Raw genomic sequence first — 15476 nt, 5'->3', positions numbered from 1 at the left:
ACAGGGAGCCGGGACCCGTGGTCAAGTCTGAGACCAGAGACCACCTCCTGCGTTTTGGGGCTCAGAAACAACGTGCTGCGTGTTCAGGGCTTGAAACCGGGCTCCTTTGGGCAGGCTCAGAGCTGAGAAACAGAGACCAAGTCCTGTGTTTGGGGGCTCAGAAAGAGCGACCGAGTCCTGCCTGTGTGGGGACTTGAAACCAGGCCCACTTGGTCAGTTTTGGGGCTCACAAAGGGAGGGTCAGTGCTGCGTTTGGGGGGCTCGGAACCAGGCTCACGGGGCCAGTGTTGGAGCTGAGAAACACAGACCACGTCCTGCATGTTTAGAGCTCGAAACCGGGCTCGGCTCAGAGCTGAGGTCCTGTATTTCGTGGGCTTGAAACCAGGCGCGTTTAGCTCAGAAAGAGAGACTAAGTGCTGCGTTTGAGGGGGAGGGGTGGGAATGAGGCCCGTTTGGGCAGCTTTAGAAAGACACCAAGTCCTGTGTTCTGCAGCTCAAAACCAGAAAATCCTGTTTGGGGGAAGGGGGGGCTTGTAACCAGGCTCATTTGGCCACTTTGGGGCTCACAGAGACTAAAAGCCGTGCGGTTTGGGGAGCTCGAAACAAGGCTCATGTGGCCACATTTCGGGCTCAGAAGCGGAGACTAAGTCCTGCGTTTTGGGGGACTGAGGCAGAGACCAAGTCTTGTTTGTTTGGGTTCACAGAGAGAGACTAAGAGCTGCATTTTGGGGGCTACCAACCAGGCTCATTTGGCCAGGTGTAGAGCCCAGAAAGAGAGACTAAGTGCTGCGTTGTGGAGTGTTGAAACCAGGGGCTCAGAAACTAAGTCCTGCGTTTTGGGGTCTTGCAAGCAGGGTGGCTAAGCCAGTGTTTGGGCTGAGAAAAAGCAGCTAAGTGCTGCATTTGGGTTGCTTGAATCCAGGCTCATGTGGCCAGTGTTAGGGCTCAGGAAAAGAGACTAAGTCCTGCGTTTTGGGGGACTGAGGCAGAGACCAAGTCTTGTTTGTTTGGGTTCACAGAGAGAGACTAAGAGCTGCATTTTGGGGGCTACCAACCAGGCTCATTTGGCCAAGTGTAGAGCCCAGAAAGAGAGACTAAGTGCTGCGTTGTGGAGTGTTGAAACCGGGCTCATGTGGGGCCTCAGAAACTAAGTCCTGCGTTTTGGGGTCTTGCAAGCAAGGTCGCTAAGCCAGTGTTTGGGCTGAGAAAAAGCAGCTAAGTTCTGCGTTTGGGTTGTTTGAATCCAGGCTCATGTGGCCAGTGTTAGGGCTCAGAAAAAGAGACTAAGTGCTGCGTGTTGGGGCTTGAAACAGGGCTCATTTGGCCAAGTGTAGGGCTCGGGACTAGACACTAAGTGCTGTGTCTTGGGGGCTCGAAGCAGAGACCGAGCCCTGTGTGTTTGGGCTCAGGCACAGAGACCGGGGCAGTGCTGTGTTTTGCGGGTAGAACCCGGGCTCATTTGGCCACCCGAGGTGCTTAGGAGCACAGCCCCGGCCCCGCGTTTGGGGCTGCAGCCGGGGCTCCCGTGGCCACCGCGGCATTCCCCCCGACAGTCCCGGTCCGGGCTCAGACCGGGACCCGCGGCTCTGCCCGGTCCTCCCCAGCAAAGGCAGCGCCCGCAGCCCCTCACCGCTCCCGGGTCCGATAGTACAGCCGGAGCCTCGACACCATTTACAGCCTTTATTCACCGAAACGGGGGGGGGATTGGGCCCCGCCGCCGGTCCCCGCTCGCTGACCCAGGCCCGGACCCGCAGCGCGGCTCCTCCTGCCCGCGGCACCGGGACAAAGACGACCAGACCGGGCACCGCCGCGCTTCTCCAGCCCAGGACCCGCTCCCCGCCCGCCCGAGAAAAAGCAGACACCGACTGGGTACCCCCCGCCGGCACCGACAGGGCCGCAGCTCCCCGCGCCCGCGAGACCCATAGCCAGACCCAGGCCCGGCCTCGACCCCGGCCCAAACCCAAACCCGACCCCGACACCATCGCACCGCCCCCGGCTCCACGAAGCCCCACGAGAAGACCCCGGGAAAACACCCCGTCCCCACGTAACGGAACGCCGCGCCCCAACACACCGCTCCCTCCCGCCACAGTACCGCACTCCGCCGACACAGCACTCCGCACCGCTCTGGCGGCACAAGAAGCGGCGCGTGCGCGGGGCGGGGCGGAAGGGGCGGGGCGGAGAGCGGCGCATGCGCGGGATGGGGCCCTGCACAGGTGCGCAGGGTGGGGCGTCGTCGCGCATGCGCAGTTTGTTTCCCGGCGCAGGTGCGCGGGGCGGGGCGGGGCGCGGTGCCCCAGGGCGCGTGCGCGGGGCGGGGCCGAGGGCATTTGAGCCGCGTCGTCCGCCGTTCTCCCCCTTTGCTCGTTCTCTCCCGGTTCCGCCGCCCGCGGCCCCGGGGCGGCAGCGCCCGGTCGGGGCTCCCCCGGCGGGGCCGGGAGAGGCGCGGGGAGCGCGGCCCGGAGCGGGCGGCGTCGGGGCCGGTGAGTGCCGGTGGCTCCGCGGAGGAGGCGGCGGGGCTCGGGGCGGCGGCCAATAAAGCCCGGAGGGCCGGAGCCCGGCGCCCCCAGCCCTCGCCCGCGGCCCCCCGGGGCCGGGCCCGCCCCGCGGGTCCCCCCGTTCCGTTGCCCAGTGGCGTCCGGTCCCGCGGGAGCCCGCGCGGGGCAGGGGGGGTTCGGGGCTGGTGCGGGGCTGCGGGGAGTGGAGGGCCGGGGCCGGTGCTGGGGCCGAGCGGTGGGTGCGGGGGCCGTGAGCCCTGGGCCGGGCCGGTTCTGGGGCTCGGAGCGGCAGCGGGGGGGTTCGGGGCTGAGGAGCGTCAGGTTTAGGCTCAGGAGCAGGTTCGGGGCTCAGCATCGGGCGCCGGAGGGGGTTCGGGGCATAGAACGGGGCACTGGGACAGGTTCGGGGCTCAGGCCCGGGTTTGGGGCTGCGGACCACACACCGGGGCAGGTTCGGGGCTCACATGGGGGTTGGGAAGCAGCTCTGGGGCGCAGGGGCAGAGCCCGGGGACTCTGAAGCTCAGACAAAGGCTCAGTTGTGTATTTTCAGTGCTTGAAAATGCCGGCGGAGCGCTGTGGTTCTGGGGCTCAGAAAACCCACTAAGTGCTGCGTTTTTGGGACTTGGAAACGGAGGCTGTGTCGGCCGTTTTCAGACCCCAAAGCAGTGACTGGGGGGGCCTTTGGGTGGGTGGGAGATGGGGGTGGGTGGGAGGGTGTTGGGATGCGGGTGGGGGGTGGTGGGAGGGTGTTTGGGTGCTGGGTGGGAGGGGAGGGGAGGCAGGGTGCGTGGACCCCCACCAGAGGTGGGGGTCCGGTCGCGTTGGTCCCTGAATTTAGGGACGCCGGCATGCACCAGGCAAAAATCAACGCATGAGATAGTCTCTGGGCGAAAAAGCACTTTTCCCACTGTTCGTGTGTCCAACTCTTTATTCAAGGGGGGTACAACCTCCGGACTAGTTAGTGTACAATTATGACAGTTCATATTCATATACAAGTTATGACAGTGATTGATTTACGATCTCGGCTAAAGCCGAGAGCCTTGAACAAGCACGAGCTGTAATAGGCAGGAACAACCACGCTGGAAACATTCAGGAACTGGAGCTGCAGCCAAAACTGAACAGGAGCCATCCTTCAGCTGGACTGAGGCTGGAGCTGCAGCCAAACTGGAACCGAAGATGCGCTGAAGCATCGAACCGAGCTGGACCTGGAAATAAATGAGTGCAGAAAGTGCTGTGGTTCAGCCCTGAACAGCCCTTTGCTCACCCCAGTGGGACAGGGAAAAAAACACCCAAAAGTCATGCGCTGAAATAAAGACAGGACATAAATAGGACAAATAATAATAATAATAGAATATACGAAAACACGTGATACACAATGCCATTGCTCACCCATCCCCAGCTGGGCAAGCGCTGTGCCGCAAAAACTAAACCATCCCTGTGTGTCACCAACACTGGATCCAGCACAAACCCAAACCACAGCCCCGTACAAACTACTGTGAACAAAATTAACTGTACCCCAACTGAAACCAGGACAGAAACAATGACCCGGAGCTGCAAACGAGCTGGAACCATCCACAAATTGGACCACAAACAAAATAAGGCAGAAACAACTAACCTGAGGCGGTAAATGAGCTGGAGCCGTCCATCAGCCGGAGCAGAAACAAACGGGAACCACAAATGAGCCGGACCCAAAACTGAACCGGAGCCGAACAGGAGCTGGACCTGGAAAATAATGAGTGCAGAAAGTGCTGTGGTTCAGCCCGGCAGCAGCTGAGCCCCGCACAGCCCTTCGCCCACCCCAGTGGGACAGAAAATAATAACACTACAATATACAAAACCAGTGATGCACAGTGCAATTGCTCACCCCCAGCTGGGCAAGCGCTGCTCAGCAAGAACTAAATCATCCCCGTGTGTTACCAACACTGGTTCCAGCACAAACCCAAACCACCCCCCCGTACAAATCACTGTGAACCAAATGAACTGTACCCCAACTGAAACCAGGAGAGAAACAATGACCTGGAGCTGAAACCCTCCATGCGCTGGAGCAGAAACAAAGCCGGGGCAGAAACGACTAACCTGAGGCTGTAAATGAGCTGGAACAGGAGCTGAAAGGAGCCGGAGCCATCCGTGAGCTGGAGCCGTCCATCAGCCGGACTGAAACTGGAGCAGAAACAAACGGGAGCCGCGAATGAACCGGAGCCACAGCTGAAGCGGAGCCATCCAGGAGCGGGACCCGAAGCAAAGGGGAACCCGAACCCCCAAACGAAAGCAAACGGGGCCCCAAACAGCCGCCCCGGAGCCGCACTGAGCTCCGCAAACGCCCCCGAAACGCGCGGCCCCGACCTGCCCGGCCCCGGCCCCGGCGGGGCTGCGGGGACGGGGACCGCGGGGAGCCCCGCCGGGGTCGGCACCCGCCCTCCCCGTCCCCCGCCGGCCCCGCGCCCCGCTCCCCCCGCGCAGCTCCAGCTCCAGCCCCGCTCCCCGCCGCCCCGGGGCACTCACCTCACCGGGCACCGCCTCCCCCGCCTCGGCGCCGCCACCGACCTTCTCGGCGGCACCGGCACGGCCCCCGCTGCCCGGGCCCGCCTTCCCCGGCCCGCCGGCGGCGCTGCCGGAGCCCGTGCGGGGCCCCGCGGCGGCCTCAGCTCCCTCCGCAGCACCTTTTGGGCTGAAAAAGAAGGGCTGGAGGAAAATCCGCGGCTTCGGGCGGAGCCGCCCCAGCGCCCGGTGCCGCCGCCGCCGGCCCGAGGGAACGCCGGGCAGGGCCGAGGGGCTGAACCCCAGCGCCGACCAGTTCGGCCCGGTGCCGACCGGCTCCCCCGGCAGCAGCTCCCGCACTCACCGCTCCGGAGGGCTCCGTCCCGCCGGCGGCCGCCCCGGGACAGCTCCGGCCAGAAGGAACCGGCCGGTGCCCGCGGCGGGAGGAGGGAGCCCGGCGGCGGGAGGGGGCACCGCCCGCCCCAGAACACCCCCAGCCCCGCCGGGCCCCGGAGCCCCCCGCGACCGGAGCCCCCGCGGCCGCTCGCCGGCTCACGGGTCCAGCGGGGGCTCAGCCCGGCGGGGAAGCCGGGAGCTGCCCGGAGGCGCCGCTGTGCGCTCGGCCCCGGGAAGCAGCCGGAGCCCGGCAGGGACACCGCCACCGGGACCACCACTCCGCTCCCGCCACCGCCGCCGCCGCCGCCATGTTTCCGCCCTCTCTCCCCGCGCCGACGGCGCCCCCTGGCGGCCGGGAGGGGCTTTTGACCCCTCGGGGGCCGCCGCGCACCTGTTGCTAATGCGGCACGTGACCGCAGGTGCGCACGCGGGGGCGTGGCCCCAGGAGGGGCGTGGCCGGGAAGCCCCGCCTGGATGGGCGGTGGGGACGCACTGCGCCTGCGCGGGGCGGGGCCCGGCGCCCTGAACCCTCCCACCACACCGCCCCCCGCACCGCCCCCGCTCTGCCGATGGCGCCCTCTGGCGGACGCAGCGCAGCACTGCCCCGCGCACCGCCATCTGGTGGCCCAACGGCGGCACCGCCGCCCCCCGCCCCCGGGACCGGCGCCCGCGGCGGCTGCCCCGGGCGGGGGTGCAGAGCCCCGAGCCCGCCGGACACCCAGCCCCGCCACGCCACCCACCGCAAACACACCACCATCGCTTCTCTTTCTTCAGCTTTTTTCATTTTTCCTTCTTTATTGTACAGTGTATAAAAAAGCGGTTCCCAGCCCCAAGCGCGCGCGCGCCCTCACACTTCCGTCCCGTCCTGCACATCGCTGCGGGCTTCCACTTCCCGCTTCCCCCGCTTCCCCTTCCCGCCTCTCCCCCCGCAGGCGCCCCCCGTTTCCCGCCACCCCTTCCCGGTCCGCGCGGGGCAGTACCGGCTCTCCGGGGCCCTCCCCGCGCCCCGCGGCACCTCCACCCCGCTCTTCAGGGGATGCTCCTGCGCGGCGGCTCCGGCAGCCTCCCGCTGCCTCCGCCGCTTCCCGCACCTCCTGCTGAGGAGGCAAACTCCCGACAGCACCAGCAGCAGCAGGGCCACGGCGGCCGAGGCGCTGCCCAGGGAAGCCCCCGGCGGAGAGAAGGAGGCCGCCACGGCGCCGTCCTCCCTCGCCAGGCTCAGCCACTTCATGTTGGTGCCGTTCTGCAGCTGGGCGCCGGCGGAGATGAAGGACTCGGCCGCCATCAGCCGCCCGGCGCTATCCACCACGTCCCTGCGCCCGCGGCTCCGGCGGCCCCCGAGGGAGCGCTGAACGCGCGGCCCCGCCATGCTCTCCGGGCCGATGACGTACATGACTTGAAGGTACCACTGGTGTCCGGCTGCCACCTGGGAGAGAGGGAAGACGGCCGCACGGCAAATTACAACCAACACTTTTGCATAAAGCGCTTTCTCCAGTAAAGCCAGAGCCGGTTGCACTTTTTCTCCCACTTCTTGACTGGTGCAAACATTGACAAAAAGGCCCAGGCTGTGTCTGTGAGCACCCGCAATATGTCTATCGATCTCCGAGTGAGGCGCTCGTACCTTGTAGAGAGCGTCCACCTTGAGCGTAAAGCCATCGACGCCGGGCATGCTGCTCACCGAGTGGAGCTCGGACAGTTCGGAAGCAAAGTGGGCATCGAAAGGCACGTCGTGGAAATACTTATCCGTCACTTCGGGTTGGTTTCGGTCCTGCAAGTCAGAGAGGCGTTACCGAGAGGAGTGCGCGCCGTCCCCTTTCCCAAGGGGAGCCAGAAGCCGGGTCATAAAATAACCCCCATGTACCGCTGCGCAAATGGAACCCCAACGCCCCCTCTGCACCCCCACCCGGGGCATTTCTCTAAACGCACGGCTTACTGCACACAGAACAGTCCTGACCTGGACGGTGCGGAGACACTTCCTACTCTTTCGGCACCGACTGCGTCAAGATGAGGTTCACAGGGCTGAAGCTCAGAGAAGGGCCGATGCAGCCTGCTCGAATACGCGTGCCAAACTAACCCCTGCCATTAACATGGCCCTCGTCCCGTGACCGGGGCTGCCAGCGAGGACGCTGGCGAACGGCGACTACAAAGCGCGTGGGAAGAGCCCAACGCATCTGTGGAACGATTACTAAAAACGATCACTAATACAGCATCAGTCACACATTAAGGAAAGGCACAAAATGAAAAGGCTCCTAGGGTGGAACACAGCCGCAGCTGGTACGCGAAGAATCCGCTACACCTGCGATTCCCTGTACAACATTTCCTGCAGAGGAACACGGGGAGCGGAGTGGGGTGGAGACTCCGAGCCCAAACCCTGTGATAATCCAGCAAACACGGGAACGAGATGGCGCCACGGAAGGAAAACAGTGCAAAGGATGGAGCGGAGTGGAAACACTGCGGGCTAAAACTCTGATAAACTGGGAGCTTGGGGACCCAATGGAGCCCTCAAAGGTCTTATAGGACTGATAAACTGCCCACTTGTTACCCTGAGCCAGCTGCACCTCGCCTCCCACCCCGCTGAATGGTGTTAGAACGTGAGGGGGGTTATTTTCTGCCAAAACTACTTTGCCAACTTTACGCGACAGAATCTTGGGAGCTTCTTGGAGATATACAAGAAGAATATCTGTGTGACTGGTAAATAAATCTCCCTTTACAGGACGCCAGTCCTGACAATTCCAAGCCACGGTATAAAGAGAGATCACAGGACATTTGAAGAGTTTGGTACATCACTACTTTTTCTTCCTAATTTGGGGTTTGGTTTTTTTTTTTTTTCAGCCTAAGAAATATTTATTCATAAAGGCTGGAGTAAAACTAATTGTGTCTTTGTGGTTTGCACCCGTCTGCTCAATGCTTCAAAAAATCCACCACATTCCACTTCTCGTCCCTCTGCAGTCAGAGTCTGTTCATAGGTGGGGAAAAACCCAAACAGAAAGGGGAAGCAGAGCACCTGGCAGCATTTCGGAGCCCTCGCAGAGGAGGGAAGCGTTTAGCACAGGCACCAAGCTTTATTCTGGCTCTTGTTTGCGGCGGCGGCACAGAGGTGCGGGCAGCCGGGACGGTGGCAGGGTCTGCCTGGGGACTCCGCAGGATGCTGCGGGGTTTCGGGGTGCCCGGGGAAGTCACGCGGAAAAACAACAGCGCTACGTCATGTGGGACAGCCGGGTAAGTGGGAACGGGCGGAGTGAAATCGTGGGTCACCAGCGCCATACCGGTATGTGCCACCCCTCCCTGCGAGCAGGAAGGCCGCTCGCTTCCCAGATGTGTTGGGTCGGCACGAGGCCGAGAGACCAGACTGCTCCAGACACCGTCACACACAGTGCTGGACACGGCGGGTCCATCCCCGGCAGAAAAGAGAACGTACCAAGAGGAGGAATCGGTGTTTCAGGCGCTTGTTGGGCTGAATGCAGCCGTACTGGGGTCCCTCGTTATAGACGGTGCCCGTCGGGTCGAAGAAAGGCACGTAGCCATCCTTGCCTGTGCACAGGTAGACCTTCTCCAGCTGCAGTTTGTAAGCGGCGTTCAGGTTTTGGTCGGGGTTCCAGAGCACGCGACCGTACAGGATTTGCCCTGAGGAGGTCGGGAGGGAAACGGTCAGGTGAAAGTCTGCGGTTCCACGAGAGAACCACCGTGACAGCCAAGGGCACCAAACCGCACGTGGCTCCAGGTTTGGAAGGGCTTTGATTGGTGTGTGCGGGTGACAAACTGCTGCGCCAGAGCACAGTCTGCTCTGGTCACGCTGTCACAGGGCTGTCACGGGCTCCAAGCGCCATTTCTGGCTGGAAAGGAGGCAAAGCCAAACCTGGGGCTGACCCTTCTCTTCCAGAGGAAGGCGAGTTGTGTGGCCAGAGAAACATGAGGGACAGGCAGAAGAGGAAAGAAAAGGACAAGAAATCCTACCCTTTGAAAAAGCCCCTTTGTAATCCATTTCTGCCAGAGACATTTGGGATTTGGTGGGGTCCATCAGAAACACCTTCTCGTTGTTACAGAGCTGAAACTCCGTGTTTAGGGAGTAGACGACAGGAACCGGGCGGTTTGTTTGCTGGAAGGCGATGGGGATGAGAAACCTGACATGGGGACAGGAGAGGACAAAGGAGAGGTTGAGGTGGGGCGTTTCGAGTTGAAGGCAATTGGTTCTGGAAAGGGTTTTCTTCCTACAGCAAGCGAAGGCACCACCTCATGCTCAGCAGCACCAGACCCTGCCGTGTGACAGACTGGAGCCCCCCGACCCAAGGGGGGACGGTCTCGGTATCAGAGGACGTCCTGAGCCAGAGGGGAGGTTCCCCCCTCCCCTTCTCCCTTCCTGCTGCTGTCGTCGCATGTCCCAGGCCTGCTGGGACCACACCAACAGCCCCCACGGGCTGAAACTCTCCTGCTGCTGTGAGGATGGGGACTCCTTACCGCTCCGGAGCGTGAGCTGTGCAGGGCAGGGGCTTGTCTCCAGGCTCGACCCACGGCTGCGTGGGCTGCACCGTGCAGGGGATCAAGAAGACGGTGTACTCTCCAGAGTAGTCCTTCCTGGGAACAGACAGGAGACGCTGCTGTCGACTTTCGGAGTGCACAAGCGCCTCGAATACGGCGCCACCTCTGCCATCTCCCCACCCACTGCCTTAAGCGCCAGCAAACGGCCTTTACAAGGAGACGAAGTGACTTTCCCTCCACTCCCACCGCCGGCAGAGGAGCGTTTTCCGCCCCAGCAGCGGCTCCCCGTGGGCTCCAGCCCTGAGCCCTCCAGCAGGGCCGGTCCCGACCGCCGCACACCATCGCTGCGGCTGCTGGAAAGGCAGCAGGGATCGCTCTCTCCGCCCGCGCTGGAAACTGCTCCGCCGCTGCTGCTCCCTGCGCGCACGTCCGCGGCTTCAGGAGAACGCTGTGCGGTGGGAAGTGGCTGAAGGCGGCTGAACCCGCTGTCCTCACCTGTTATAGGCGCTGGTTGCTCTCCAGAGCTGGGAGGGGGAGTCGAACGTCTGAGCGCTCCACAGCAGCCGCAGGTCCAATTCCATCCCTCCCAGGTGCTCCGGAGCCCTTAGAAAAGACTCTGCATCTGGCAGGCTGTGGTGCTCCATCACAAAAAGCCCTGGGGGGAGGACAAGGAGGGGACGAGAGGAGGCAGAGGACGGGGAGACCCCACGCCGCACACCTCAGCACAGAGGGACTCCTCGTGGGGAGAGGGGCTCCTTCTGCCGCCCGCCTCTGCACAACACATCCCTCTTTGCACGGGCATTTCTCCCTCTGTCAGCACTGACGCTCTCACCTCGGAACTTGGCCTGTGTCTTGAACTCAATAACCAGCCGGCCGTCCTCGCGGATGTAGATGCGGATTATCTGCAGCCGCGCCGAGAGAACGCCGTCCGTCTGAATCCCTGCACGGGGCGGCACCCAAAGAGTCACCAGGGAGGCCACAGGGCACAGGTGGCGCTCTGCCGGGCTCCGTCAGCCCCATGTACCTCCAGAAGCATCACAGAGCCCTCCACAAAGGCACCGTTTCATTGGGATCACCCTCCAGGGAGTCAGCTATGTGCTTCCCCCATCATGCACATCTGCCCACTGAGTCTCGCTCCAGCATAACGGAAGGGAACACACCGGGTTCCCCCCTGTCATCAGCCCGTGGATGGAACTCATTTTACATCATCATTATTTCTGGGTACTCCCGGCCTTGATTCCCGAGCGGCCGTGAGCAGAGCTCTGCACGTCCCTCCTCTACAATCCTTAGTGTCACTGCTGGCAGAGTAAAATCCAAGGGGAGGCACTGCCTGTTCCTCGCAGCCCTTTGAGCAGCAATTCTGAACACGGGTTCACAGCACACACAGGCTCCAAATATCGCGGGACACGAACATTAACAAGCTGGTAACGGTACCGCTGTTTTCCCCAACAAGGGAACGCTATGGGAAAAAGCCCGTCTCTGAGAGCCAGGAGGCAGAGGAACGCGGCTGCAGCTCCCCCACGAGAATCGCTGCAAAGTGTCGGAGAAATCGCCCCGAATATCCCCCAGGGATATTACAAACCCCTTGACCCGCACCCCATCAAACGCCTCGCACCTACCCGTCCTCCAGAGAACAGTGTCGTAGAAAAAGGAGAACTCCATCTCTGTGTGATGCTCCAGAGAAGCCCAACCTCTCGGCGCCGTCACGTAAATGTAGGACACATAGAGCGGGACGTGGACTGTTAAGAAGGACTGAGCAGAGTCGCGGACCTGTCAAGAAACCCCCAAAACGTGGTTATGCACCTTCCCAAGGAGAGACGCTGGCCCAGGCTCACAGTCATTGCTCCGTAAAGACTGAGCAATTCTGCACGCTCAGGACCGGCCCAAAGAGTACCTGAAACATCACAGCTCTCCGGCTGTACATCCACCATTCACTATCTGCAGAGCGCAGCTGTACTCTGCAGCCCCTGAGAGAGCTCAGAGAGACAGCCCAGACTGGTTGGTGCCACCCTCCACCTACTAAATTACGCCGTTGTTCCCTTTAAGGAGCTTCTCTGGATTTGTGCAAAGAATCGGAGCTATAAAAGAAAAGTTAACAAAGTCTTCCAGACGGGGAACAATTGAAAGAGATGATGTTGGCCGTAACAATCTGACTGGGAACTGAATACAAGAATGGAACTGCATTCACTGGAGTGAGATGTACGTGTATGATCCATCCATGAGAGGGCAGTGAGACACATCTAGGAGCGAAAGCTGCTGTTTTACAGAAGAACATTTCTGGCTTTTGGCCTGCCAGTCGGTTAATTAAGAAAGTCGTTAAAAATTCCCAGGACCTCGCTCCACTGCAGAGCACGAACCGATGTGCCTCTGCTCTGGTCTTTGCTCATTTATATTGGCTCAGAATACAGTCAAAGCTGTGAAAGAATAGAGCACAGCCGAGGATGTTTTGTATTCCCAGTACAGCCTTACATTTAAAAAAAAATATTTTCCTGCCGCTCTGAAGGTTAAAAGAACAAATCTGATGTTACCCCCATGACAATACATGAATCAAGTGCATCTCACAAAGCACCACTCTTTTCTGGGGAAAAGGGGGGAAAAGCCATGCTGCAGTCGTACAGAGCAGAGCAGCAAACAGACACGGACACAAAGTGGAGCTTTGCCCGAGACCTGAGAATGGTCTGGGTTACGTGGCAGAGTTTTGGATATGGCATCTCACCTGGAAGTCAGCGGTGACAGACCCTCCGCAGACATCAATTAGTTCAGTCATGTCATAATAAGCATCAAAAGTCCAAATGCAGCTCTTCAGGTTGAGGTGCTTATAGAGCTGGATCGTCTTCGCCTCTCTCACGCTGGGGTCAAACTGGTAAGGGCGGTCATAGCCAGGACCCAGAACGATGCTGTCGTAGGTCACTTCGTCCAGAAACCCTGCCTCTGGGATTAAGAGACACCAGGACACTTGTCCATCCGCACTGTCGAGAGCCTGAAGCCAAGTACTGAGCTCCCATTTGCGCTCTCGGATCACGGCGGCGACTTTTATTATATTCGGGACTCCACGGGCTCCTCTCCCTTCACTATCCGGAGGTCAAACGGAATATACGCAGGGGAAACTATTGTAGGAACGGGGCAAGAATCCTAAAAACCAAACCTATGAACCTACTCATGAAAGCTTGAGGGTAAACTTTACCAAATGCAGAACAGCTCGAGTAGGAAATGACCAGAATGAATACAGCAACCCCCTGCCCACCGCGGAACAAGCACGGACCGCTCTACCCTGAGCGACAGAGACACAAACTGCCTTTTTAATTCTGCTCTGGCATTCGCTTCAGCGGTGAATTGGCTTTTGCTGCTTCTTGTTGCCAGGCGGGAGAGCTCAGCGACACAGACACAGTGACCCACTCCCTGTGGATCCCTCTCTAACCGCAGGGACATGGCAGGACAGACGCGAAGAGCAGAGGACCACCAGCACGGTGTGAACCTACAGCCTCCTCAGACACAGCAGTGCTGCTCAACCCCGTTATCTTTGAAACATTCTCACACATCGCAGCTCAGCTCAGCGTCAACGGCGCAGCTCTGCTCACCGCTGTCAGTACGGGAAGACTAATTCTTATCGATGTCCCGTCAAGAGAGCCCAGAGGAAGACGGAGCTTCTTCTCTGCGCTTCGTTACTGCCTTCTCCCCGCCCCCGGGCGCAGACAGCAGAGGTTGGCTCTAACGGTTACCTGCGATGCCTCTGAGGTCTCTGATGGTGACCAGGTTGGAGCAGACATGCTGGTGCCTGTAGATGGACTCGGAGAGAAGGAAATGCAGGTTGTGCAGCGGCAGGGTGGAGATGAGGGGCAGCATACCATCCTGATGGGGGATCTGCACCGAGATGTGCATCCTGGAACCAACAGCGCAGGAGAGGGCAGAAACAAGCAGCCTCCTCTTGGCCCAAGCCCACTCGGTAACCCCAGGACTGCGCCCTCCCCTTCTCCAGCCTCACACCTGTTGGGATGCTCCTTGTGCTTGACATCCAAGTACTTGAGAGTGGCGACGAAGGACTGCGCCTGGAAACCTCGGGCTGTCCCCGCCACCACAGGAGTGTGACAAATGGCACTGTCTGTGCCGATGGTGACCACCTTGCTTCTCAGGGGGGTCCCCACTTGGCCAGCCTTGGCCACAGCCTTGGCCACACAGCGCACGTGGAACCGCCGGCTAAAGTAAATGCTGTCCAGCACCTGCAGGGAGCCAGAAGGGAGAAACATGCCTGTGGCCTGAGCCGCTATGATCTGCCGGGCTCCATCTGCCTCCTGCCGCCGGGGATTTACCGAAGCGTCGGAGCGCTCACAGCTACTGCCCGCAGCAACACGAGCGGCACCTTTCGCAGGCTCAGGGAAGAGCGGGGCTAAGTTTCCTGGAGCCCAAAGCAACACACGATCCCCAAAGCAGCCCCCACCGTCACGCCGGACACAGACGGTCAGAGCCGCCCCAAGCCCTCGCTGACTTACGCCACGCGCTCGCCTCGCCACGCACCTTCTGGTTGACGCTGGTGAACGGTGTGTTGTCTGTGATGGTTTCAAAAGGCGACCTGGCTCCACTCCCGTCCGTGGGGGTCGCTACTTCCCAGCTGAACTGGATGGAAGACTGGTTGATCCCTGCCTCGCGGCAGCGCTCCTTCATGACCGCGTACTTGGGGAAGTGAGGGTCACAGGGAGTGACGCAGACAAGTGGATAGCCTGGTGAAGGGCATTTCTCAGCACCAGCCTTGGTCACTTCTTCCACCCGGTCGTAATCAGCCAGGGTGACGACCTGGAGGGATGCAAGACGGCAGCGTTTGCTGGGGCTCGAGGGGAGGGGCAGGAAAGGGAATCCTTCCCACACGCTCCAAGCCTGCTACAGCACCGCAGCTCTTCGCTTCATTCCAGAAACCCTGCGGGGGTCTTCAGGCTGGACCTGAAGGGTACGAAATCACATCCCTTGCAACGGGCAGCTTACCACGGGAGGTGCGGGGAGAATCAGGCTCCCTGCTGCCTCCTGATCCAAAATAGTCACTGTGGCGGTGCTGGTGTCTCCAAGAACAGCTTCCACCGGCTCGTCTGGACCCAGCACCAGAGAAAAGGACTCGTGCCACTCCCGGTCTTCGTTGGACATGATCTCCACCTTAAACACGGTGTGGTTCACACCTGCCAGAGGAAATGCAAGAGAAACAGAGAGAACGCAACGCATCATCAGATATTGCTCTGAAGGTCTCATAAAAACACTGCAGAGCAGGTCTGGGCTATGACCACCGAATCATTATGATAAAATACCCATTACAAATTTTATTTCTGCTCATTGCTACTAATAATTTAGCCCTATCCACAGAGGAGTCTACTCTATACATAAAACTCCAGCGATGACAACTGATCCAATTGATCGGGTGACAGATTTACTAGCAGATGCCGTCTGAGGGTTAATCGCGCCTGTCTTGTACGAGCTGTCTCTAGGAAAAAGCCATGATCCAAAGCACATCCCCAGCCCTGCTGTGAGCATCTCTGCTCTCTTGCACACCACAATGCAGAACTTTCTGGGGAGGGCTTCTTGGTCCAGCAACACGGGCCGAACTGTTGCACTGGAGCCTGAGAGACCTCTGCTGAGCCTCACACCTTCTGA

At 60.4% G+C, this 15476-nt stretch overlaps 1 protein-coding gene and 1 long non-coding RNA gene across 2 annotated transcripts in view; both read right to left on the bottom strand.

Annotated features, from left to right (window-relative positions):
• Positions 1–3576: 3576 nt before the first annotated feature.
• On the bottom strand, positions 3577–5074 carry LOC309671855. The gene is made up of 4 exons (XR_014269198.1): positions 4998–5074; positions 4572–4649; positions 4111–4217; positions 3577–3700 (listed from the first exon to the last, which is right to left on the bottom strand). It is a non-coding gene; the product is annotated as an uncharacterized lncRNA (long non-coding RNA).
• Positions 5075–6216: 1142 nt separating this feature from the next.
• Positions 6217–15476, bottom strand: part of FRAS1 (Fraser extracellular matrix complex subunit 1) — a gene marked incomplete at both ends in the record, with an annotated part of 162350 nt that continues 153090 nt past the window's right edge. Inside the window, 13 exons of the mRNA XM_082482436.1 lie at positions 6217–6795; positions 6991–7137; positions 8788–8993; positions 9324–9490; positions 9825–9941; positions 10341–10500; positions 10678–10785; positions 11465–11615; positions 12562–12776; positions 13565–13725; positions 13830–14062; positions 14358–14633; positions 14820–15007. Coding sequence (XP_082338562.1) covers positions 6217–6795; positions 6991–7137; positions 8788–8993; positions 9324–9490; positions 9825–9941; positions 10341–10500; positions 10678–10785; positions 11465–11615; positions 12562–12776; positions 13565–13725; positions 13830–14062; positions 14358–14633; positions 14820–15007 — 2708 coding nt within the window. The remainder of the gene's footprint in view (positions 6796–6990; positions 7138–8787; positions 8994–9323; positions 9491–9824; positions 9942–10340; positions 10501–10677; positions 10786–11464; positions 11616–12561; positions 12777–13564; positions 13726–13829; positions 14063–14357; positions 14634–14819; positions 15008–15476) is intronic.

Source organism: Vanellus vanellus (genome assembly GCF_965231255.1).
Source record: "Vanellus vanellus genome assembly, chromosome: 4".
Taxonomy (NCBI): domain Eukaryota; kingdom Metazoa; phylum Chordata; class Aves; order Charadriiformes; family Charadriidae; genus Vanellus; species Vanellus vanellus.
The sequence above is the reverse complement of the archived record's forward strand: the minus strand, read 5'-3'. Positions and strand labels throughout refer to the sequence as shown.